The 26,260-nt window shown below is 48.8% G+C and overlaps 1 protein-coding gene and 2 long non-coding RNA genes across 11 annotated transcripts in view; 2 read left to right on the forward strand and 1 right to left on the reverse strand.

Annotated features, from left to right (window-relative positions):
- Positions 1 to 10,376: 10,376 nt before the first annotated feature.
- On the reverse strand, positions 10,377 to 12,670 carry LOC149120027 (uncharacterized). The gene is made up of 3 exons (XR_016226702.1): positions 12,542 to 12,670; positions 11,349 to 11,466; positions 10,377 to 10,443 (listed from the first exon to the last, which is right to left on the reverse strand). It is a non-coding gene; the product is annotated as an uncharacterized LOC149120027 (long non-coding RNA).
- Positions 12,671 to 12,715: 45 nt separating this feature from the next.
- LOC100346676 (colony stimulating factor 2 receptor subunit alpha) lies at positions 12,716 to 19,483 on the forward strand. Of its 9 annotated transcripts, none has more exons than XM_089322551.1 (12): positions 12,716 to 12,951; positions 13,988 to 14,208; positions 15,458 to 15,581; positions 15,705 to 15,834; positions 15,932 to 16,110; positions 16,521 to 16,684; positions 16,832 to 16,861; positions 17,231 to 17,366; positions 17,813 to 17,909; positions 18,654 to 18,735; positions 18,993 to 19,128; positions 19,254 to 19,483. In XM_089322551.1, the coding sequence occupies exons 1-11, from the start codon at positions 12,936 to 12,938 to the stop codon at positions 19,089 to 19,091; spliced, it is 1,278 nt and encodes a 425-aa protein (XP_089178677.1). In that variant the 5' UTR covers positions 12,716 to 12,935; the 3' UTR covers positions 19,092 to 19,128; positions 19,254 to 19,483. The 9 variants fall into 9 exon arrangements, 6 of the variants coding, with proteins under 6 accessions (XP_089178677.1, XP_008249542.3, XP_008249541.3 ...); XM_008251320.5 differs by having other exon boundaries at positions 19,321 to 19,483; XM_008251319.5 differs by having other exon boundaries at positions 18,993 to 19,099; positions 19,321 to 19,483.
- Positions 19,484 to 22,082: 2,599 nt separating this feature from the next.
- Positions 22,083 to 26,260, forward strand: part of LOC138847331 (uncharacterized) — a 38,959-nt gene continuing 34,781 nt past the window's right edge. The window contains exons 1-2 of the long non-coding RNA XR_016226703.1: positions 22,083 to 22,222; positions 22,590 to 22,680. This is a non-coding gene — a long non-coding RNA (uncharacterized LOC138847331). The remainder of the gene's footprint in view (positions 22,223 to 22,589; positions 22,681 to 26,260) is intronic.

The following is a 26,260-nucleotide window of genomic DNA, read 5'->3' on the forward strand; positions in this document are numbered from 1 at the left end:
ATAGAGGGAGTGAAATGATTGACAGAATAATAAGTAGATTAATGTGATTGACTCATAGGTAGATATATAGAAAGACACATGATGGACAGAAAAAGGATAGTTGATGGATTACACAAATAATTAGACAATAGGTAGAAAGATAGGTAGACAGAAGTAGAAGACAATGATAAAGATAGATAAGAGATGGTGGATGGAGATAGATGGAGATAAATGATAGGTGGATGCATAGCACAGGGGAGCTGCACTGAAAGTCAACGGACAGTGGGCCTGGTGACAAGCACCTATGTGGAATATTCTAGAACGTCCCAGGCGCACACCCAAAAGCTGGACTCAAGGTAGGTACAATACAAGATCTCACAAGGACAAATCCCTGTGGGAGATCCAGCACAAACAGCAGGTGAGGCAGCTGTCAGAACTGACACCTGTCCAGATGGATCACTCACAATGAGGGACCTCAGTAGAGCTGCTGGCTGCTGACTGCACCTCCCTGCTCATGCACATCTGGGAGGTAGCAGCAGGGGATAGCTCAGGGCCTTGTGCACCTGCCCCCAGGTCGTGGCATTCACCTGGTCCAGGAACTCGGGTTCCCCAGGCGCAGGTGAGCTCCTGCAGTCCACCGAGGGAACCCAGCTGGGGCCCCGACTGGACTTCAAACTCCTGCTTTCAAAGGCCCCTGATGCTGGAACCTCCAGGTGGCCCACAAAAGTAACATGTGCAGCCCTCAGGTAGCAGCAGCTTCCTCCAGGCAAACCCTGCAGCTTTGAATGCAGGTGCTATTTTTGCTTCCCATAAAAGCACAGGTGAGTATGCCTGGTTGCACACCACATACACCATGAGCAACTCTCACCACCTCCAAGCCTAGAGCACCCTTTAAAAAATTATAAACTGAGTTTGCTGCTGCAAGTCCACCTGTCTGCATTGCTTTTATGCAGGTAAACAGGATGACAGATTTACAAGCTGTCCACAGGAGTGACACACAGCAGGTGCCCCTCCCCACACACCTGAGTGACAGCACACATGGGCCATAGCCTAACCTGTTGGTGGAATGCCTCCTGCACCCACATACTGGCATGCCACAAGACCTAGCCAAGGTCCCCCAAGTCTTGCTAACCCCTCAGAGACTAGTACATGATGGACAGGTCTGTCCCTCAGCCCACTTCTATCCCTTCATTCCTTCACTCACACACCCATGCACTGCACTCCAGTAGTTGCACCTGCTTCTTCCATGCAGGAAGAGTGGGACTGTGTGCAGCTGTGGACACAATCTGACCTCATTAGCTGGGGGTTCCGGTTTCCCAATCCTGCCCCAGGAGGAACTGCTGGGAGGCAGGGAAGAGAAACAGAAAGAGATGGACAGGCAGGCAGGCTTATGGCAGAGGAGGAGGCCTGTCTATTACCCTCTAGATGACCCTCGCACTTGCAGGGTCCACAGCTACTGGTGCTGCTGCTGCGCTGATTTGTACCTACCTGCTCATGGCTCCCATTCCAAGTGAGCAGACTGGGGGTTGGGGGAGAGGGTGCAGTATAGGAAACTTCTAGAAAATTAAGAACTCCTCTCACCTGGGAGCCCCAGAGCTCTGAGCACCCAGGTGGTTGCACCTGTGTGAGTGACAGCCCCACCACCACCACCACCACCAGCAGAAGGCACCTGGAGCTTGGCCTCAGCTGCAGCTGCACTGGAAGGCTGCACACAGCTGATAAAAGCTTTGGGATGGAAGACAAGATTTAAACAAAAAATTCCCACACCCCTTTAAGTGCTCAGGGTTTTGGTCTAGGGGTACGTGTGGGCAGGGAGTGAGTGACAGAATGAGAGGAACTCTTAAGGAGGAAGTGAGGAGCCCATAATGGGCGTCCCAGGCCATGATGTAGCAGTCAGGCCCCACCCAGTCCCCACCCCCCACAATGGTCCACCTGCTGGGGGATGGCTCAGGGTCTTGTGCACCTGCTCCCACATGGGAGACTTGGACAGAGCTCCTGACTGCAGGTCCCTGCCCATGCACACCTAGGGGGACAGCGGCAGATGCTTGCTTAACTACTGTGCGTTCTATGTATTTTGTTTAATAAATAATAAAAATCGAACAGAGAACATGGATTTTTATTCTGTTTTTATCTGGTAGGGCACGGGGTCAGGGATTACGCAAGACAGGAGTCACAGAGGTCAGGCAACAGATGTGGGGTGGGGTGCTGATGTCATTGTGGGGGGAATTCCAGTCACCCTGTTTTTTTTTTTTTTCCTGCTATGACTGACACACATCAAGCAGGGATCTTAGATGGGCTCAGCAGCCCCCTGGCAGAGCTGTCAATTCCATGATGGATGCTGAGTGACAGCAAAGACAACATCTGTGGTCAGGGGTAGGTCCAAGGTCTCTGCTGCTCAGCAGCCTGGAAGCTACCTCTGTTTAGTTTCTAGAAAGTTCAGGAAGGGGTGAGCCTTGTGTGTGATGGACACACCACATACAGATGGATGTGTGCTGAGGGAGGGTCCCTTGAGAACAAAGTGTTCTCTGGTAAGAGTCCAAGGGGGAGTCCTGGGCAGTGACAGCCCCATGCTCCTCACCCCATCCCACCCTTCTCTGGGTGACAGCTGGTGGGGGTGGTTCACAGAGAGCAAGTTTATCTCTAATTCAAGTCCAGGGGATGCTCCTGAGCAACAATAGCCCCCTTCCCCTCCCTCAGCCCTCAACTGAGTTACTGCTATTGGGTGGGTCCCAAAGACCAAGGGGTTTCCAACTTGCCTCCACAAGGAGTCCTGTGCAACAACAATCTTCAGAAGCCACCCCCTCACCAGCTCCCTCCCCTCTCCTCCAGGTAAGGTCCTCAGGTCCCCCCAGTGGATGGTGGTGCCCAGCACAGGGTGGGGGGCCCCAAAGTCCTGAGTCCTGCAGCTGTGAATCCCAGGAGACATTCCAACCCCTCATGACCAGCTTTACCTGCTTAGTTTGCAAACCCCATTAATAGCACCATATAGTGTGTGTCAGCCCATGTGAACTTCAGCTGTGCTAGGGCATCAAGGCTGGCACTTTCCAGGGGACAGCAAAGGAGCCCTGGGGAGCCCATGGTGGCCTCCTGTTTCCTGACTTTGAGGAACCCTGTCTGGATGCCCTGCGAATCTCCTGGGGGTCCATCCCAGGTATGTAGATGACCAGCGTGTGTTCAGGGATGGTGTCTTCTATCGGGTCTGGGGGTGCCATATTCTGGGTGTCAGAGATCCTCTCCTGCAGGAATGAAAAGTGAAACATGAAAGGGGGGGTAGGTCAGGCTTTTCCTGGAAATCTCCTCGGTGGCACTCAAAGAGCCCAGGGAAGCTGGATTTGAGGTCCAGCATGGCAGGCACGAGAAAGTTCTTGACTCTGTAAAGGACAGCTGTCTGTCACTCAGTAGGTCCTTCCCCTTTTCTGCCCTCCTCCTCCAGAAGGGCAGAAGGACCTAAATCATCCTCAGGAGCGCCATCCAGGTCTCTCAGATGGGTGCATCAGGTGCACAAGGCCCTGAGCCAGCACCTCCTGCTGAATCCCAGATATGTGCATGAGCAGGGAGCTGCAGTCAGGAGCCAGGAGCTCCATCCAGGTCTCCCACATGCGTGTAGCAGGTGCACAGAACCTTGAGACATCTCCTGCTGCTGCCTCTTCCCAGGTGTGTATGGGTTGCTGTCCCCATTCCTGGACTTCTGCCCAGCTTCCACGCATCCCACCTGTGCACCTGGCCAGCGTCAGCCTCACCTGTGCAGCTTCCATAGGGACAGGAGGAGGAGGCCCATGCTCAGGACACTGACCAGGACACAGTAGAAAGCAAACCTGGGGACCTGAGCCCTGCCTGGACACAAATCTTTAAAAAAATAAAATTAAAAACCAACTAGGCCCTGCCCCATTTCTATAAGAATCTGAAATGCTCCAGAACACCAGGCACTGCCCTTCAGGCTGCAAATGCACCAGGCACCCGCCCTCCCCTCTCCCAGCCAGTGCATAGGCAGGACTGACCCTTGTGCTGACCCTGTCCATCATCATCCATGGAGATATATGTCAATCCACTCACCAGTGTATCCATCTACCACCTGTCCATCATCTATGTCTATCATTATCTATGGAGACATATGTAATATGGACTGATCAATCAGCCAATCCACTCATCTGATGTCTATCTACCACCTATCAATCATATATGTCTGGTCATTATCTACAGAGACATACATAATACAGACTGACATGTCAATCAATCCACGCTGATGTCTATTGAGCATCTATCAATCATCTGTGGAAACATATATAGTACAGACGGCTGTCAATCAATCCACTCATCTGTGTGTCTACCATTTTCCAATCATATATGTCTGTCAATCATCCATGGAAACATGTATAATACAGACTGACCTGTGAATCCACTCATGTGTTTGTCTACCACCTCTCAATCATCTATCATATACCATATGTTAGTCATTTACTACATGTCAATCATCTATGGAGGGACCAGCACTGTGGCACAGTGGGTTAAAGCCCTGGCCTGAAGCACTGACATCTCATATGGGCGCAGGTTCTAGTCCTGGCTGTTCCTCTTCCAGTCCAGCTCTCTGCTATGGCTTGGGAAAGCAGAAGAAGATGGCCCAAGTCCTTGGGCCCCTGTACCTACATGGGAGACCCCAGATGAAGCTCCTGGCTCCTGGCTTCAGATCAGTTCAGCTCTGGCTGTTGTGGCCATCTGGGGAGTGAACCAGTGGATGGAAGACCTCTATCTCTGTCTCTACCTCTCTCTGGAACTGTGTCTTTCTTTTCTTTTTTTTTAAGATTTATTTATTTATTTTCAAGTCAGAGTTACAGAGAGAGAGAGAGAGAGAAAGAGAGAGAGAGAGAGAGAAGTCTTCCATCTGATGGTTCACTCCCCAATTGGCCACAACGGCTGAAGCTGTGCTGATCCAGAGGACAGGAGCTTCTTCTGGGTCTCCTTGTGGGTACAGGGGCCCAAGTACTTGGGTCATCTTCTACTGCTTTCCCAGGCCATATCAGAGAGCTGGATTGGAAGTGGAGCAGCCAGGTCTTGAACTGGTGCCCATATGGGATGCTGGCACTTCAGGCCAGGGCTTTAACCCACTGTGCCACAGCGCTGGCCCCTGTAACTCTATCTTTCAAATAAATAAAATAAATCTTAAAAAAATCATCTATGGATACATGTAATACAGACTGACTTGTAAATCCACTCATGTATATGTCCATCTATCATCTATCAATCACCCAACTGTCCTTCAATCATGTATTTTCTGTCTTACCCTTTATCCATCTGGCCATATCTCTCACCTTTCTTCTGTTAATCTATTTCCTGTCCATCAATGTTTTGATCCATCTGTCATCTGGGTGCTCATCCATGTCATCCACCGCCAGTTGATGTCTATCCTCTCCTCTTCTATTTGTCACTTGTCCATCATCTCCCATCTGTGTGTCTATATTTACCCATTGTTGGTGAACTGTCATTTGTGCATCAGGTATTTACCCACCCATCCATAAGGTTATCTGTCAATTCTTCCAGCCATGTGTTGATCCTTTGGTTTGTGTCTCTCATCAATCAATCAATCAATAAATCAATCAATCTATCTATCTATCTACTAATACAACTATCTGTCAATCCATCCACTTATCTGTCTATCCATCCACTGATCTATCATCTATCTCTGTCAATCCAACCATGTATCCATCATCTATCTATCTATCTATCCATCTGTCAATCCATCCATTTATCTATTATCTATCTACCTACATTTCTATGTTTCTATCAATCCAACCCTTTATCTACTATCCACTTATCCATTTATTATTTATCTACATAACTGCCTGTCTATCCATCTGTGATTCATCCATTTATCTGTCTTCAATCTACATATCTGTCTATGTATCTGTCTAACCATCTGTCAGTCCAGCCACTTATCTTTCCATCCACTTATGTATCTATCATCTATTTACATATCTATCCACATATTGTCAATCTACCCACTTATCTATCATTTATGTATCTGTCCATCCATCCATCAATCCATCCACTTGTCTATCCATCCACATATCTATCATCTATCCATCAATCCATCTGTCAACCCAGCCATTTATCTCTCTATCCATCCACTTATCTATTACCTATCTATATATCTACCTTTTTATCTGTCTATCCATGTGTCAATCCATCCACTTGTCTATCTGCCCAGTTATCTATCAACTACCTATCTACATATCTATTTATCTATCTAGACATATCTAAACAGTCTATCCATACATATGTCCATCCAACCATTTACCTATCTATCCATCCACTTATCTACCTATTTATTTATTTATTTATTTATTGGAAATAAAAAATTTCAAAGAGAGGAGACCCAGGCAGGTCTTCCATCTATTGGTTCACTTACCAAAAGGCTACAATGGCCAGGGCTGGGCCAGGATGAAGCCAGAAACTAGGTGCTTCACCCAGGTCTCCCATATCAGTGGAGTGAGCCATCTTTTTCTGCTTCCCAGAGCATATCAGCAGAAGACTGATATATACCTATCATCTATCTACATATCTGTCTATTCATCTGTCAATCCACCCTCTTACCTATTATCTATCTACATACCTATGTATGTATCTTTCTGTCAATCCAACCATTTACCTATCAATCTACTTGTCTATTTATTTATCTTCAATCCATCCACTTATCTGTTAGTCCATCCAGTTATCTATCATCTAACCATCTACATTTCACATATGTGCCCATCTGCCAATCCATCATTTATCATCTATCCACATATCAAGCTATCTATGTATCTCTATTGATCAATCCATCCACTTATCATCTGTTTACATATCTATCTATCCATCTGTCAATCCTTCCACTTACCTGTCATCAATCCACCTATCTTTCACCCATGTGACGACCATGTAGACTTCATGGAAATCACTTTGCATCGATTTCACATTCCTTTCACTCAGAACGAGGTGAACTTTCTTGTCATTCTGCATGTATCTATCAATCTATCCCATCTGTCCATCACCTATCTTCTGTGTGTGTTTGTCCATCCTATGTATATCTATTCATTTATGTGTCTTTGTGTCCATCATCTGAGTATCTATTTGTGTGTCAATCATCTGAGTGTTTATCTCTGTCAATCATCCATCTGCCCATGTGTCAATCATTTGAGCCTCTCCACATCTTCCTACCCACCTGTCCATCACCAGCACACCTCCATGTCACTCTCCTTCCATCTCTCTCACCCTTCCACCTGCCCATCCACCTGTCACCTGACATCTCTGGACAGACATAGATGTGCCTTAAGCCACATGGCTGTGTCACATGTCACCTTCTGGCCTTGATGCCTGTCAACTTAGATGTCCATCAAGGCCTTCCTCACTGCTCATTGTCATTCCCATTTCTGCATCTGCTCCCAGCAGAAGTCACTCCTCTGTCCACTCCCGCTTCCACCCCTTCTCCTGTCAATCATTGCTCATAGTCCTGCCCCTTCTCCTGTCAATTTCCAGTCCTGGACCCTCACCCATTTCCTGTCAGTCTCTACTCATGGTCCTGCCCCTTCTCCTATCATTCTTTATATCTGGTCCTTCCTGTTCCCCTTTCAATCCTCACTTCTGGTCCCTCCCATTTCTCCTGTCAGTCTCAGCTCATGGTCCCGCCCTTTCTCCTGTCAGTCTCTGCTCCTAATCCTGCCCCTTTTGTCAATCTGTGCTCCTGATCCCTTCCCCTTCTCCTGATCCCATCCATTCAGTCACAATCCCCCTGGGAACCCTGAAGCTGGGTGTGCCCTGCACCTGTGGCCAAGTGGCCTCACCTTGCGGCTATGCTCATTCCCAGTGGCTGACAGCTGACCAATCTCTGGGTTGGGCTCCAAGAACAAAGATGAGCAGCCCATTTTGCAATCAAAATACAGAAGTTGAACTTGTGGTTGGGGTGTGGTGAAGGGGTAGTGACTCAGCATCAGGCAGAGGAGTAGGAGGAGAGGGATCTGGGGAAGGCTCAGGGCTGTGTAACTGCTGTGGGAGACCCTGATGGAGCTCCTGGCTCCTGACTGCTGCTCCCTGTTCACTCATGCACACTTGAGAGGAGGCAGCAGTGGATGGCTCAGGGCCTTCTGCACCTGCTGCACCTGCCTGGGATACTTTAATGGAATTCCTGGATCCAGACTGAAACTGACTGCTCAAGCACACCTGGTAGGCAGTGCACCTACTACCACCCACGTGGGACATGAGGATGGAGCTCCTGGCTCCTGACTGCAGCTTCCTGCTTATGCACACCTGGGAGGTGGGAGGGTGTGGTGGACCATAAGGACTGATAACAGGCCAGCGTATACATCACAGGAATTTAATTCCTTCCTGAAATCTTGGAACATACAGTCTGCCACAGGTATCCCATACAACCCACAGGGACAGGCAATCATTGAAAGAACTCATAGGACGATTAAAGATCTCTTACAAAGACAGAAAAACAATCATATGCCCTCAGACCCACAGCTTTCTTTGACTGAGGTCCTTTTCACTATCAATTTTCTTACTTTTGATTCCCAAGGGATAAACCCAGCTTATAAACACTGGGGATCCTTTCCATTCCAGACCCCAGCCCTTATGGTTAGGTGGAAAGACCCCTTGACAGGAGAATGGAAAGGACCACACCCTCTGCTAACCAAAGGTCAAGGGTATGCTTGTGCCTTTCCAGAGAATGCGGAACAGCCAATTTGGGTACCAGCCAGAAACATCAAGCCTGCAACTGACAGCCAACCAGAACCAGCTGAACAAGACTGAGAATCTGCCTTGTTAGCAGATTCACATGCCCTATCATCCTACCCTAAGAAACTGCCCATAGCCATATCTGTTACTGTTTTGTACCCCACTAGCTCTGGTCAGCCACTCAAACGGCCTACAGCCTGTGTGCGGTCATGCCATTCCTGATTACCTGTGGGGAGCAACTGGGAGCAACTCGGACTAGACTAAGTTACTGGAATTAAGACTTATTCTATGCATCTGCTTTCCCACAATATGGCGCTGGGAGAGGAGAAAACAGCTTCTACTCAGCTGCCTCCAGTTCAACCAATAAACTGTAGGACCTGCTCCTGATTGGAGGAGAGCAGCGTACTCGGCGTGTGGGCAGCCGAGTTGGGATTGGCGGAGGAGGACTATAAAGGAGGAGAGAGACAACATGCACCAGGAACATCTAAGGGGAACATCTAAGGGGAACACCTGTGCAGCCCCCGAGAGAGCCGGCCGGCGGTGTGCCGCTCCCCTGCGGAAGTGGGGAATGTGGCCAGGGGGAACCGCCCTTCCACGGAGGTGGAAGGGACGGTAGCCAACCCGGGAAGAACCAGCAGCAAACCCGGGGAGGGCCGAGCAGACGAAAGAACAGCGCAGGGTCCTGTGTCGTTCCTCCATGAAGAGGGGGAGCGACAGTTACCATTGTTCCTCATTCCTACCCCTTTCTGAGCAAGCACTCCTGTGGTCTCTCAATTTGAGCACTGGTTAGTCAATGACGGGTAAGATCCCCTGGGGGACAACCTAAGACAGGCACAGTTGCATACGGAGACCACATGGAAACGGGGTCAACAATGGTATGGCCAAGAATCATGCCTCCTGTTGCTCAAAAATAAACAAAAAGGGGGAAATGTGGTGGAATGAGAAGGCCATGCCAAGATGGCTGTTGGCAAGGGAGCATCAGTTACTCAGGAATGGCTTTGAATCCCACCTGGCAATGGGGCCTGCCTGGCAACAGGCTGTGATTGAACGGCTTTGAAACCCACATGGCAAACGGAGCCTGACTGGCAACGGGCTGTGATTGGATGGCTTTGGAAACTGCCTGGCAACAGGCTGTGATTTATTGGGGCATAGACCACCCCTTGACCAGATTGGCTGGTCTTGGCTATATAAGCTGTTGTACTAACTGAAATAAACGAGTCTGCGGGCTGCTTGCCTCAAGCCCGCTTTCACCCGACTCCTGGGGTCTGTGTGGTGACTCCACGCCTCTTGCTCCCACCACGTTCCTCCTCTCAGAAACGAATCCACTGCAACATTGTTGAGAAATCAACTACAACAGGAAGGGGTTTTATATATTAGTAGTAGTAGTAGTAGTAGATTAGACCATCATAAGAGTGAAGCCTCTTCTGAGACTGACAGTGTAGTAATCCCTGCATAATGAGATTGACAGAAACTGGAAGCAGCATTGGGGGTTTCCAGGCTGGCCAGGGGTGAATGGAGAGAGGCAGGGGCTGTTTCTCTGCAAGAGGGAGAGAGGGAGAGAGGGAGAGAGGAAGAGAGGGAGAGAGGGAGAGAGAGAGGGAGAGAGAGACATGAGATAGACACATGGCAGAGGTTGGTGGCAGCTTGGGAGAAGGCAACAGCAGGGGCTGGCTCAGGGCCTTGTGTACCTACCGCACTCATGTGAGAGACCTGGGTGGAGCTCCTGGCTCCTGGATGCAGCTACCTGCTCATGTACTCCTGGGAAGTAGAAGGGAAGATTATGATTATTATTGGCTGCCAGAAAAGTGAAGCCTATTCTGTACCTGACACTGCAGAAGTCCCTGTGGTTAGAGGGTAAACCACCAAGCTTATATTGTCAGGAAGCAGGAACGGGGGTTTCCAGGCTGCCTGCGGGGGAGAGTGGCTGTTTGCAAGATGGACACAGAGAGAGCTAGACAGATGGCTGGGGCTGGTGGCAGCCTCGGAGGCAGCCTTTTGAACACAAAAGTGGGAGACTGAATGGAGCTCCTTGCTCTTGACTGCAGCTTTCTGCTCATGCACACCTGGGAGGAGGTTTAGGAGAAGGCTCCTGCTGCAACCATGAGGGAGACCTGCTTGGAGCTCCTGACTCCTGACTACAGGTCCCTGCTCATGCACACCCTGGGAAGCAGCATAGAATGTCTCAGGGCCTCATGTACCAGCTGCACCCACATGGGAGACCCAGATGTAGCTTACAGCTCCTGGCTTCAGCCCAGAATTTGCACACAGCCCAGATTCTGTACACAGCCCAGAGTCTGCACACAGCCCAGATTCTGTACATAGCCCAAGTTCGTCACATCATCCAGATTCTCCACACGGCTCAGATTCTGCACACAAAGACAGTGCACACAGGCCAGATTCTGTACATGGCCCAGATTCTGCACACAGCCCATATAGTGCACACAGCCCAGATTCTGCCCACAACTCAGATTCTCAGGACACCTGAGATTCACCACACCCTCCAGAGGCACACCTCTTTGTGGTGCCAGGAAATCACCACAAACCACCCCCCCAATGAAACTCTTCCATGTTACATTTAGAAAGAGAAAAAATAAAGGAAAAACAGAGACCATAAATCGCAAGTGGCCTGGGGTGAGGTCTTTCCTGCCCCATGTGCCCCTTACCTGTCCCCAGGTGCCTGGAAGCCTTCTCAGGTCCCAGCAAGAAGATGAGTGGGAATAGAGCAGCTGTGAGGGCCACAGCCTGACTGGGGCAGCTCATGCCTGTGCCTGAAATGATAGACTGACACATGAATGACAGTCATTCAGGGGGTAATTCATCTTGTGAGTGACAAGAAGATGCCATGCCCCTTTGGTGAAGAGACAGAGAAGGAACAAGGGCTAACATGGCAGGAAGGAAACAGACTCAGCCTTGGCATTAAAAAAACACCACATACAACCATTATCCTGTCAATCACTTGGGGATCAAGCCCAGGACATCTCTTGTCCATCACATGAGGATTAGAGCCTTGACACCTTGGGGATGATATCCTGTCTATCATATGTACCACAGGGGGATGAGGACCTGAACATCCTTAGAACAGCATCCTTTCACATGGGGATTAGGACTGGGACATCATCCAATCACGCTGGACCTGGATAACCTGGGAACATTATCCTCTCTGTCACATGGGATAAGGACTTGGACATCCTGGGGATGTCATCCTGTCAATCACATTGGCATTAGGGCCTGTCAAATAGAACCTCCCCTTCCCCCACCCCTCAACTCTGCCTTCCAAATACACATATTTTTTAAAAAAAGAGGAAGTGACTTCTTGAGAAACTCATTGTTCTGTGGCCCTGAGCCTCTACGTCATGCTCACTTCCTCATCCAGCCCATGAGTGACATTTCAGCTCAGAAGATTCCGGAAACTGGGGCTGTCCTGGGCTTTCCAGGGGTGCCAGTGATGTGGCTGCTGGGGGGAGGCAGAACCAAGTGGGGGCTTGCAGTCTGGACTTATGATGGACAGACAGATGAATGATAGATGGATGGGTGATGGACAGCTGGATGGATGGTGGACAGATGACGATGACGTTTGGAGGTAGAGAGGTTGATTGGTGATTGATGGAGATATTCAAACATAAGGACAGAGATATAGGAAAGAGGTTGACAGAGAGGTTAATAGATAAGACAGGTGTTAGATAGATAGGTGATAGCAAAGAAGGAAAGAGAGGTGATTGACAGAATAATAAGTAGGTAGATGATAGGTGATAGATTCACACGGAAGTAGCAGATATAGGTAAAGACACACAATGGACAGACTAAAAAGGAGAGTAGATAGTTGATAGATGGACAGATCAGTCTCTCAGCACCTCACCTCTGTCCCTCCATTCCTTCATTCACATCCCCTGCACACACAATACCCCAGTAGTTAGCACCTCCCTCTTCTTCTTCTTTCCTGCAGGAAGAGTGAGGCCGTGTGCAACCGTGGACGCGAGCTGATCTCATTGGCTGGGGGCTCCGGTTTCCCAATCCTGCCCTAGGAGGAAGCGATATGAGGCGGGGAAGAGGAACAGTAGATGGACAGGCAGGCAGGAAAACAGACAGGCAGACAGGCTGAAGACTAAGAGGAGGAGAGGAGGAAAAAGAGGAGGAGGATTAGGAGGAGGAAGAGGAGGAGGAGGAGGCCTGTCAATCAGCCTCCAGGTAACCCCAGCATACACAAGGTTTACGCCTGCTGCAGCTGCTGCTGAGCTGATTTGCACCTGTTCATGGCTCCCGCTCTAGGTGAGCAGAGTGGGGTGTGGAAGGGGAGGAGAAGTCCTTGGAGGAGGAGGGTGCAGCCTAGGAAACATCTAGAAATTTAGGATCCCCCTTCCTGGGTCTCCCCAGCTCTGATCACTCAGGTGGGTGCACTTGTGTGAGTGTTAGGGACCCAGCAGGAGGACCTGAAGCTCGGCCTCAGCTGTGGCTGCACCTGGCAGGCCCCCCACAGCTGATAAAGGCCTTTGGATTGGAACCAAGATTTAAAAAAAATTTTTTTTCCTATTCCATTAAGGGCTCAGAGTTGACATCTGGGGGTGGGTTATGGGCAGGGAATGACTGGCAGGCAGAGAAAGGAGAAGAGGAAGCCAGGAGGAGGAAGTGGGTGGTCGACAATGGATGTCCCTGGCTGTGATGTGGCACACCAGAGCACGCCCAGCCACTCACTCACCCATCCACCTCCTGGGGGATGGCTCAGGGCCTTGTACACCTGCTACACCCATGTAGGAAATCAGGATGGAGCTCCTGGCTCCTGACTGTAGCTCCGTGCTCATTCAGTCTGGGAGGCAGTAGCAGGCAATGGCTCAGGGCTTTGTGCACCTGCTGCACCCACTTGGGAGACCTGGATGGAGCTCCTGACTGTACTTTCCTGCTCATGTACCTCCCCTCACTGCGCCCCATGAACTCTGTCACTCACCCTCTTGCAATCATTGCAAAAGTCAAGTTAAAAAAGACAAAACTTTTTAAAATGTTCTCAAAACAAACCTGAGCCACATCATCTTTCTAAATGTATCTTATTTTTCACTTCTGTTTCCCCAAATCTATGGGATTTTTAAGAGGGTCCCTGTAACCAGAGGAAAAATGTCCCCAGGATACCCAGTTCCTCATGCCCACGTGATACCATGGCATCCCCAGGATACCCAGTTCCTCAGGCCTACGTGATAGACAGGATGATGTTCCCAGGACGTCCAGGTCCTGATCCCCACATGATTCACAGGAGGATGACATCCCTAGGATGTCTTCTCTCTCTCTCTCTCTCTCTGACTTTTCTCTCCTGCAGGTGTCTTCACAGATGTCCTGATGATATTCCTTGTGCTATCCACCTGGCCTACCCCAGCATTCTTCCAGATCCAGGGAGATCCAGAGGTTGAGGGGGCATATCCCAGCCTCAATGTGACCTTCAACTCTAGGACAATGAACCTAAGCTGGGACTGCCCAGAGAACATGACTGAAGCCAGGTGCTTGCTGAGACATGAGGAGACAGGGAAAATCATCATGAAGGTGAGCACCTAGCCTGAAGGTGAGCCCCCAACTCTGGGCTAGGCTGTCCTTATCATGGAGGGAGAACCAAGATGGCACCCATAGAGAGCCATGGGAAACCCAAGAAGCATGGCCAGCCCATATGTACAACATGTCATACTGGGGGCCTGTACTCCTCTAGGGGACAGCAGAGTCTTACTGAATGGATGGATGGGTGGGTGGATGGATGATGGATGGGTGGGTGGATTAATGGGTGGATGGATAGATGAATGGATAGATGGATGGGTGAATGGGTGGATGTGTAGAGGGAAGGGTGGATGGATGGATGGATGGATGGATGGATTGGTGAATGGATGGATGGATGAGTAGATGGACAGATGGATGGATGGATGGATGGATGGATTGATGGATCGATGGGTGGGTGGATGTATAGATGTATGTATGTATGGATTGATGAGTGGATGGATGGGTGGATACATGGATCTGTGGATGGATGGATGAATGGGTGGATGAGTGGGTGGATGGATGGGTGGGTGGAGGGATGAAGGGATGGAAGGGTAGATGAATGGATGGGTGGATGAGTGGATGGAATGATGGGTGAATGGATGATGGACAGATAGACAATCATAGGTATAAGTTGATGGATGGATTGTCAGATATAAAGTGTAGATGATATAGGTAGAGAGATGCTTGCCACTTAGGATACATATTATGAAAACATAAGTGAGAAAGGTATATATAGATACATTCACAGATTAATGAATAGATGTATGGATATATATTAACATATTAATAAGTGTATAATTAGATGATATACATTGATGGGTAGATAGAAAATGGGTGATGGATATATGTATGTAAGAGAGAGAAAAATATAGATGATGGATATTATGGATAGATGGAGATGATAGGTAGGTAGACAAGACACATTGAAGAGTGGATGACATATGACAGATCAGTAATTGATACAATGGATAGAGATGATGGATATAATAGATATAACATGATAAAGAAATAGAAATGATAAATAGATGGGTACATAGGTACACAGATTGATGATAGATGGGTATGATAAGTGGATAAATCTAATGCTCCACCCACATGGGAAACACAGATGGAGCTCCTGGCTCCTTACTGCCATTCCCTGCTCATGTACATCTGCAAGGAGGCAGCAGCAGGGGGTGGTTCAGGTTCCTGTGCACCTGCCAGGAGTCTCAGGGCTCCTGGCTGTGGCAGGCATTTCGAGAAGTGAACCAGTGTCTGGGGACAGGTCTCCCGGATGGGATGCAGCTGCACCTTCACCTCCATGACACTGCATGCGGGAGCCACACTCGAGGTCCAGGTGACAGCTCATCAGAGACACCTGCGTGAGACTCTGGTCTATGCCAACACAGGTATCTTGGGGCCACGCTCCCCTTGTCTCGAATCCCTCTGCCCTCCGAGATCCCCTCCCACTCCCAAGCCCAGCTCCTGTGCACCAGGCTGAGCTCCAACACCTGCTTACCTGCTCCATGCAGGCGTGGAGGGCACGGCCGCCAGGAACTTCTCCTGCTTCATCTACGATGCCGATTTCCTGAACTGCACCTGGGCTCGGGGGCCAGTTGCCCCCGTGGATACCCAATACTTCCTGTTTCTGCAGGATTCTAGGTGAGTGCTGGGGTGGGGGTTGCAACTGGTGATGGCCAGATGAGGGAGAAAAGGCTGAGATTGGGATTTTTTAATGCACGCCTGTGGGATGCTGCAGGAGCCAAGGCAAGAGGGAAACAGAATGCCCCGGGTACCTGAAGGAGGCGGGCACGAACCTGGGCTGCCACCTACACGGCCTGTCCAGGTGGCCCTTCTACACCTACTTCCTGGTCAATGGCAGCAGCCGGCACATGCACATCCAGTTCTTCGATGCCATACTATCCACCAAAGAAATAGGTGAGCACCATGAATGGATGCTTGCTGATGGCATCTACTGTTTTGGGGTGGGCTTGGGGTTGATTGATTAATTGATTGATTGATGTCTGCATATCAGAGATGGAGAGTGAAGTTCCATCTGCTGGTTCACACTCCCAAATGTCCCCAACAGCTAGGGGCTGGACCAAGCTGCAGCCAGGAGCTCCACCTGGGTCTCCCAGCTGGGTGCAGCAGATACACAGGGCCCTGGGCCATCCCCACTGCTGCTTCCTCCCAAGTGTGCACGAGTAGGGAGCTGGGGTCAGGAGTCAGGAGCTCCATCTGGGTCTCCCTTATTCTGGCTGGCAGGGAGTGGTCAGCTCTGTCCTGGGAGGCCAGCAGGGGACAACAGTGGACACCACTTAGCCCCAGGGTGGTCTGTTCCCCTACAGAACGCTTCAGCCCTCCGGCCAACACCAGTGTCCACTGCAACGAGTCCCACTGCCTGATCCAGTGGCTGCAGCCCAAGACCCAGCAGCGGCTGTCATATCTGGACTTCCAATACCAGCTGGACATCCAGAAGGAGGTCTGTGGTGTCTCCTCAGAGGTCCCTAAGGTGAGGGTGGGGTAGGGAATGCAGGTGCATGGGAGCTGTCACTCAAGCACCTGCTTCCTCTGGTTGAATTCACGAAACTCTTGGAAATCCCCAGGATTGCAGAAGGTGAAACCTTGAATTTTTCTGTATTTTTGTGTTGTTGTCTAGAACATGGAACCTGGCAGCTGGAACCCCCTGGTAAGTTTCATATCGTGTTTAAATTTTATTGATCAGTCCTGGCTGATTGATCCCTTCTATAAAACACTTGTGGGCCCAGATGCACACTTGGGAGGCAGCAGCAGAGAATGGCTCAGTGCCTTGTTTACATGACCCAGATGGAGATCCTGGCTGCTGACTTCAGCTCTCTGCTCATGCACACCCTGGGAGGCAGCAGCAGGTGATGGCTGCAGGTCTTGTGCACCTGCTGCACCAACATGGGAGACCCGGATGGAGATCCTGGCTTCTGACTGCAGCCTGGCCCTGCACGTGCTGTTTTGTGCATTTGGGGGAGTGAACCAATTGATGCTTGCTTGCTCTCTCTCTCTCTCTCTCTCTCTTGACCCCAAGGTTGAAGTATCTGGTGCATCAGAGAACAAATACAACTTCCCCAGCCTGCAGCCCAGAGTCAGGCACTGGGTGCGGGTCCGAGCTGCGGATGCCAGGGTCCTGGGCTGGAGCCCCTGGAGCCAGCCTGTGCACTTTGGTAATGGCTGCATAGCTTTCAGGGGTCCAACCCCTGGTGTGGGCAGTTGCCAGCAACACCTGGCAGACCCAGGACCTCCCCATTCTGGCTGCCCTTCTTCTGATCCAGCTTCCTGCTTGTACACATCTGGGAAGCAACAGCAGGGGATGGCTCAGGTCCTTGTGTACCTGGTGCATGCATGTGGGAGACAGATGAAGCTCCTGGCTCCTGCCTTCAGCTTCCTGGTCATGCACACCTGAGAGGAGGCAGTAGGGGATTGTCTATGTGCTTGTGTACTTGCTCCACCTACCTTGGAAGCCCGCATGGGGCTCCTGGATGCTGACTGCAGCTCCCTGCTCATGCACACCTGGGAGGCAGCAGCAGGGGTTGGCTGAGGTGAACCAGCTGCCTGTCGACAGCACATGCCACCTTGCACCAGCCCATACCTATTGTGTCTCCACCTGCAGGCTCTGACACAGAGGATGGCGGCCTGCTGCGTGTGTCCCTGCTTGTGGTCTTGGGGACCCTTGTCTGCACCCTTGTGTTGGGCTTTCTCGCTAAAAGGTAATCCCCCAGATGCATGTGGCCCAGTCATCCACACAGGCAAGGTGTCCCTAAATGGCCACAACAGCAGAGCTGGGCCAGGATGAAATCAGGAGCCAGGAGCTCCATCTGGGTCTCCCATGTGGGTGCAGTAGGTGCTCATGGCCTGAATCATCTCCTGTTGCCTCCTCTCAGGTATGCATGAGCTGGTAGCTAGAGTCAGGAGCTAGGAACTCAAGCAGATGTGCTGAGATTTGAAAAGGAGGTGGGTGTGGAGGGCTGACTCTGGGTGATGGATAGAAGGTTTTATAAGGTCCCATCCAGAAGGTTCCTAGCTGTGACTGTTCTTTTCCTCCCAGTCTCCTATTTCTTGCATCCCTTACAATGGCAGTGCTAAGATTTGTAAGGGAGATGAGTGTGGAGGACTGAGCCTGAGTGATAGAAGGGTCCAGAATGTTCCAGGAGCTTCCTGGCTGTGAATGTACTTTCCCACCCTGTCTTTTGTTGTCTGCATCCCTCATGATGGCAGTGCTTAGATTTCCAAGGGACCTGGGTGTAGAGGGCTGAGCCTCTGTGACACACAGAAGGTTCTAGAATGTTCCTAGCTGTAACTGTACCTTCACACTGTCTCCTGTTTCCTGCATCCCTTATGATGTCAGTGCTGAGACTTGCAAGGGAGATAGGTGTGGAGGGCTGAGCCTTAGTTACAGATGGAAGGTTCCAGAACTTGCCATACTCACTCCTCTATTCCTCTCCCCACCCCAGGTTCTTCAAAATGTGTGGCCTCTTGTCACCAATCCCGCATGTGAAAGACAAATTGAATGACCAGCAGGATCTTGAGCACCAGGTGGGTGTCAGGGAGGAGATACAGGCTGAGCCCCTGAGCCCTTCCCTATTGCCTCTTCCCATGTGTGCATTAGTACAGAGCTGCAGTCAGCAGCCAGGAGCTCCTTTCGGGTCTCCCATGTGGGTACAACAGGTGCACAAGGCCCTGAGCCATCCCCTGCTGCAGCCTTCCAGGTGTGCATGAGCAGGGAGCTGGATGGGAAGTGGAGCCACAAGAGCAACTGACTGCCCGTGCCCACCTGTGCATCTTTCCTCCAGGTTGCCTGGGACGAGTTCCCAGTGGGTTCCGGTAAATGTGAGAATGAGGAGGTGCTGACAGTACAGGACGCTGGACAGGCCTTGGGGGCCAGAGCATGAATTGGCAGGTGCATGCTTTCTAGAAGCTTCTGGACAGGTGTGGGAAGTTATTCTGTCTATCAGGTGGGGGCTAGGACCTGTATCCTGGGGATATCATCCTGTCTATCACATGAGGATCAGGACCTGGACATCCTGACCTGGTCATGCCCATTTGCACTGCAGACAACAGGGAACATGGTTGTAAGAGACCAAATCTGAGGAACTGACTGACCATGGTTTTGCTCATCAGGATGTGGGAAGGAAGGCTGAGCCGTCTGTCATGCCGAGTCTGCCCCTTGCATCTGGCTGTGGTCTCAGGTCAGCAGCATCTCAAGTCTCCCGTTTGTGGAGTGAACCAGCAGAAGCTAGCCCTTTCTCTACCTTTTCAATAAATTTACATAAATTTAAATAAATTAAGTATTTTATATAATTTTTTGAAAATTGATATGGATTTCAATAAACATATGGATTTCTGGGGTTGGCGCTGTGGTGTAGAGGATAAAGTCACCAACTGTAGTGCTGGCATCCCATACTGGCACCGGTTCTAGTCCCAGTTGCTCCAGTTCCCATCCAGCTCTCTATTATGGCCTGGGAAAGCAGTAGAAGATGGCACAAGTCCTTGGGCCCTTGCACCCACATGGGAGACAGGGAGGAAGCTCCTGGCTCCTAGCTTCGGATTGGTGCAGCTCCAGCTGTTGCAGCCAATTGGGAAGTGAGCCAGCGAGTGAAAGACCTCTCTCTCTCTCTGCCTCTCCTACTCTCTGTGTAACTCTTTCAAATATATGAATAAATCTTTTAAAAAACCACATGGATTTCAATAAATTCACATAAATTTCAATAAACTTACATAAATTCTGTTAAATTCACATAAACCTTGATAAATTCACATACATCTAATCACTTTATATAAAGCTACATGATTTTTGCTAGGTGTCAATAAATTTTCATGGATTTCTATATTTACACAAATGTTAGTAAATTCGCATAAATTTCAGTACCTTTACATAATCTCAAATAAATTTACATATGTAAATACATAAAGATCACTGACTCCAAAACAAAAAATAAACTAAGAACCCTCATTTGGGCTTGCAGGACTGCAAGTGCTACATGGAGGGGTGGGTCTACCTGGTAAGATCATCCCCTTGCTGCCCCCAACCCCAAGCTCAAGGGCTGGTCAGCTGGGATGGTGGTCAACAAGGAAAGCCACTAGTCCAGCTGACCCCCAGAAGTCACCCTGAGCCTCAGGATGCTGGAGCAGGGGCCCCAGGGAGGTGGACATCAAAGGCCAACCCTGGTGGGCTGAACAGTCTCACATCGAGAGAGAGAGAGAGAGAGAGAGAGAGAGAGACCTTGTGTACCTGACACCCACGTGGAGACCCCGATGGAGATGAGACAGACACCTTGTGTACCTGACACCCAGGTGGAGAACTGGATGGAGATCCAGGATCCTGACTCCAGCTTCCTGCGGGTACACATCTGGGCGGCAGCAGCGCAGCAAGGGATGGCTCAGGCCCCTGCTGCACCCACATCGGGTAGACCCAGATGATCTCCTGACTGTCCAATGTGGCCATTTGGGGAGTATGTAGGGCCACCACAAAACACAACAAACAAGGAAAAAGGGAAGAGGCTTATTGACAGGGCAGGGTGGGGATTGAGGAATCTGAGACTGGAGGGAGAGGGAGAAGAAGAAAGGGGGGTCGAGAGAGAGAGAGAGCAAGGTCAAGAGAGCAAGTGTGCGGGAAGCAGGTCCTGTTATACCCTTGCAGGGGGTAGGGAAGCAGGAGCAACAAATCCCATTAGGGTGGGGTGGAGCTGATGCTTGTGGCTGGGCCATTTGGTCAGCTGACATCTAGTGAGCCAATCTGGGCTTAGGACTGAATTTACTGTGCAAGATGGTAATGGGGCCAGTGCCTAAAATGGCATCTCAGGCTTAGATGGAGCCACAGATAAGATCAAGCCATTTTACTAACAGAGTGAGCCAGCATCTCTCTCTCTTTCTGACATCAAAAAGTTAAGTAAACTAATACACATATCTTTAAAATAAAAAAAAAGTAATCAGCAGCTGTACAGGTCTTGGCCTGGGCTTATCGCACCGTGCACCAAGCACACAAGGGGCAGGTCTGCCTGACTGCCCCAGACTGGACGAGGGATCTGCCAGTCTCCCCCAAAAACCCACTTTCCCTCCCGTGCCTTCTCCGAATGGACGACTGTGGTGCCAGTCAGCCTGTGGAACTCCGCCTCCCTCTATCCACTTCCTGACCCTGACTGGACGAGGGAGCTCCCAGTAGGCGCTGAGGATTCCGCTTTCGTCCCTCCCCTGCCTGCCTCAGATTGGACAGAGGACCTGCCAGTCTGCACCCAGAAGCCTGCCCATTTCCCTTCTGCTTTGCTGAGTGGACGGGAGACCTGTCAGTCTGCTCCTCACGCCTGCTTGCCCCTGTATGGACGGCCGACCTGCCAGTCTGCACCCCAAACCCCGCCACCTTCTCCGCCATTCATGCCCCTGAGTGGACAAGGAGCCAGTGTACGCTCAGAAGCCCACCTTCTTCTTGCCCCTGCCTTCCTTGACTGGACGCCGAGGGTGCTAGTCTGAGCCCAGGAACCAGCATTCCCCTCCCCTGTCTGCCCCGACTGGACAGTGGACATGCCAGCCTGCCCCTCAGAACTGTCTACTTGTGCACAACTAGCTTCCCCTGATTGGATGCTGGGCATGCCAACTGAACCCAGAACCCTGCCCTATTCCACCCATCCCGCATTCGTTCCTTCAAGCCTCCCTATGACTGCACGGGGCACCTGTGTAGAGAACCCCGCCATTCGCCCCGCCCCTCCTCACCCCTGGCAGGATGGGAGAACTGTCAGTCTGTATCCACAACCCGCCTTCTTCCCCCATGCCTGCTTCTTATTGGACAGGAGACCAGTCAGTCTGCACCCGGAATCCAGTCTTCTTCCCCGACCCTGCCTGCCGGTTACGGGTAGGGGAAGCTCCCTGTTCCCGCTCCTGTCTGCTGCTGACAGGACGGGGACCTGCGGGTCTGCGCCCAGAAGCTCGTCCTCTTCTGACTGGACGTGGGAGATGCCAGTCTGCGCTCAGAACCCCGCCTGCTTCCCCCTCAGCACCCCTCCCTGCCTGCCAGGAGAGGAATCTGACGGTCCGTACGCAGAACCCGCCTGCTCCCCCCCGCCCCTGCTTCCCTCGGACCAGACGAGAGACCTGTCTGTGCCCAGAACTCGGTCCGCCTCCACGCCCCTGCCTGACACAGAACACAGAACCTGCCTCACTGCCCGTCTCCGCCAGTCCCACACTGAACTGGAGACTTCCGGTCTGCGCATAGAACCCCGCCCCCGCCCCTGTTTGTGCCAGATTGGACAGGGGACCTGCCAATCTACCCTCAGAACCTCAATTCCTTCAATGAAACCCATCATCATGAAAATATTTTTCACACTTGTGTCCCAGAATGTCTTCTTTGTAGCAGTCATGCTGCTCTCCAGTGCATTCATGGTGATTTTCTTATCTAGCCATCAAAAGAGGTCTCGATACCTTCAGAGCATGAAGGTTTTACCAAGAACCTCCTCAGCAAAAAGAGCCACCCAGACTGTTCTGCTGCTGGTGAGTTTCTTTGTGGTCATGTACTGTTTGTATATTATCATCTCCTCTTCATCAGCCATTTTGGGGAAATATGATCCAGTTATCCTGGATGTCCAGAGAATTGTGTGCAATGTCTATGCCACTGTCAGTCCTTTGGTGTTTATTAATTCTAATAAAAGGATAGCTGCCATTCTGCAAAACATGATTTATATGACATCAATTTTGAAAAGTCGGTGAATCAAATTTGAAAACCTAATTTATAACACTGTTAAACATTTTAAAAATCCATGATTTAAATCTAATTTAAATATGTAAAATTATACTTTTATTTTTAACTTCTATCTAAATTTTTTTCTCTGACACTGCCAACAAGATGAGTCTCTTAGTCAAAGGTCTAAATATGTATCTCTTACAGTTTCCTGACTTAATGCAGGAAATTATTTTTTCTTTCTTTTTGAGTGTAAAACTAATGGAACTCCGTTTGGTACCCAATCCTGAAATATTCGTTTTTTCCAAATGTTCAACAAATGATATTCTTACTGCAGAAAGGAATCTAAATTTACCTTTGTTTATTTTAGGCATATTAACAAAGTATCCCATTCAAACTGTAATGATATTTTCCCTATGATCTGTTTTTATTTAACTTTTATTTAATGAATATAGATTTCCAAAGTACAGCTTATGGATTACAATGGCTCCCCCCCCCCCAATAACTTACCTCCATCCGCAACCATCCCCTTTCCCGCTCTCTCTCCCCTTCCATTCTTATCAAAATTCATTTTCAATTTACTTTATATACAGAAGATCAGTTTAGTATATATTAAGTAAAGATTTCAAAAGTTTGCACCCACATAGAAACACAAAGTGAAAAATACTGTTTGAGTACTAGTTACAGCATTAAATCACAATATAAAGCACATTAAAGACAGAGATCCTACATGAGGAGTAAGTGCACAGTAACTCCTGTTGTTGACTTTACAAATTGACACTCCTGTTTATGGCATCAGTAATCTCCCTATGCTTCAGTCATGAGTTTCCAAGGCTATGGAAGCCTTTTGAGTTCACCAACTCTTATCTTATTTAGACAAGGTCATAGTCAAAGTCGAAGTTCTCTCCTCCCTTCAGAGAAAGGTACCTCCTTCTTTGAAGACCTGTTCTTTCCACTGGGATCTCATTCAGAGAGATCTTTCATTTAGGTGGTTGTTGTTTTTTTTTTTTTTTTTTTTTTTTTTTTTTTTTTTTTTTGCCAGAGTGTCTTCGCTTTCCATGCCTGAAATACTCTCATGGGCTTTTCAGCCAGATCCGAATGCCTTTAGGGCTGATTCTGAGGCCAGAGTGCTCTCTCCTTTATTTATTCTATCGGTTAGTATTAGCAGGCACTAGACTTGTTTATGTGATCCCTTTGACTCTTAGTCCATTCATTATGATCAACTGTGAACACAAATTGATCACTTGGACTAGTGAGATGGCATTGGTACATGCCACCTTGATAGGATTGAATTGGAATCCCCTGGTATGTTTCTAACTCTACCATTTGGGGCAAGTTAGCTTGAGCATGTCCCAAATTGTACATCTCTTCCTACTCTTATTCCCACTCTTATGTTTAACAGGGATCATATTTCAGTTAAATTTCAACACTTAAGAATAACTGTGTTTTAATTACAGAATTAAACCAGTAGTATTAAGTAGAACAGACAAAAAAAATACTAAGAGGAATAACGTATTAAGTTGTTCATCAAGAGTCAGGGCAAGGGTTGTCCAAGTCACCGTTTCTCATAGTGTCCATTTCACTTTAACAGGTTTCCTTTTTGGTGCTCGGTTAGTCGTCACCAATCAGGGAGAACATATGATATTTGACCCTTTGGGACTGGCTTAATTCACTCAGCATGATGTTTTCCAGATTCCTCCATTTTGTTACAAATGACTGGGTTTCATTGTTTTGGACTGCTGTATAGTATTCTATAGAGTACATGTCCCATAATTTCTTTATCCAGTCTACTGTTGATGGGCATTTGGGTTGATTCCAGGTCTTAGCTATTGTGAATTGAGCTGCAATAAACATTAAGGTGCAGACTGTTTTTTTGTTTCCCAATTTCATTTCCTTTGGGTAAATTCCAAGGAGTGGGATGGCTGGGTCGAATGGTAGGGATATATTCAGGTTTCTGAGGAACTCCAGACAGCCTTCCATAGTGGCTTGACCAGTTTGCATTCCCACCAACAGTGGGTAAGTGTCCCCTTTTCCCCATTTCCTCACCAGCATCTGTTGTTGGTAGATTTCTGAATATGAGCCATTCTCACCGGGGTGAAGTGAAACATCATTGTGGTTTTGATTTGCATTTCCCTGACTGCTAGTGAGTCTGAACATTTTTTCATGTGCATGTTGGCCATTTGGATTTCTTTTTTGAAAAATGTCTATTGAGGTCCTTGGCCCATCTCTTAAGTGGGTTGTTTGTTTTGTTGTTGTGGAGTTTGTTGATCTCTTTGTAGATTCTGGTTATCAACCCTTTATCTGTTGCATAGTTTGCAAATATTTTTTCCCATTCTGTCGGTTGTCTCTTCACTCTCCTGTTTCTTTTGCAGTACAGAAACTTCTCAATTTGATGCAATCCCAATAGTTGATTTTGGCTTTGACTGCCTGCGCCTCCCGGGTTTTCTCCAGGAAGTCTTTGCCTGTGCCAATATCTTGAAGGGTTTCTCCAATGTTCTCTAATAATTTGATGGTGTCAGGTAATAGATTTAGGTCGTTAATCCATGTTGAGTGGATTTTTGTGTAAGGTGTAAGGTAGGGGTCTTGCTTCATGCTTCTGCACATGGAAATCCAGTTTTCCCAGCACCATTTATTGAATAGACTGTCCTTGCTCCAGGAATTGGTTTTAGATCCTTGATCAAATATAAGTTGGCTGTAGATGTTTGGGTTGATTTCTGGTGTTTCTGTTCTGTTCCATTGGTCTATCCATCTGTTTCTGTACCAGTACCATGCTGTTTTGATTACAACTGCCCTGTAGTATGTCCTGAAATCTGGTATTGTGATGCCTCCGGCTTTGTTTTTGTTGTACAAGGTTGCTTTAGCTATTCGAGGTCTCTTGTGCCTAAATATGAATTTCAGCATCATTTTTTCTAGATCTGAGAAGAATGTCTTTGGTATTTTGATTGGCATTGCATTGAATGTATAAATTGCTTTTGGGAGAATGGACATTTTGATGATGTTCATCCTTCCAATCCATGAGCATGGAAGGTTTTTCCATTTTTTGGTATCTTCTTCTATTTCTTTCTTGAAGATTTTGTAATTCTCTTTGTAGAGATTTTAACATCCTTTATTCCAAGGTATTTGATTGTTTTTGTCACTATTGTGAATGGGATTGATCTTAGAAGTTCTTTCTCAGCTGTGGCATTGCCTGTGTATACAAAGGCTGTTGATTTTTTGCCTTGATTTTATATCCTGCCACTTTTCCAAACACTTCTATGAGTTCCAATAGTCTCTTAGTAGAGTATTTGGATCCCCTAAGTAAAGAATCATATCGTCTGCAACGAGGGACAGTTTGACTTCTTCCTTCTCAATTTGTGTCTCTTTCAATTCTTTTTCTTGCCTGATGGCTCTGTC

The sequence above is a fragment of the Oryctolagus cuniculus genome, chromosome 20, assembly GCF_051225735.1.
Source record: "Oryctolagus cuniculus isolate XC-2025 breed Fujian yellow rabbit chromosome 20, ASM5122573v1, whole genome shotgun sequence".
Lineage (NCBI taxonomy): Eukaryota > Metazoa > Chordata > Mammalia > Lagomorpha > Leporidae > Oryctolagus > Oryctolagus cuniculus.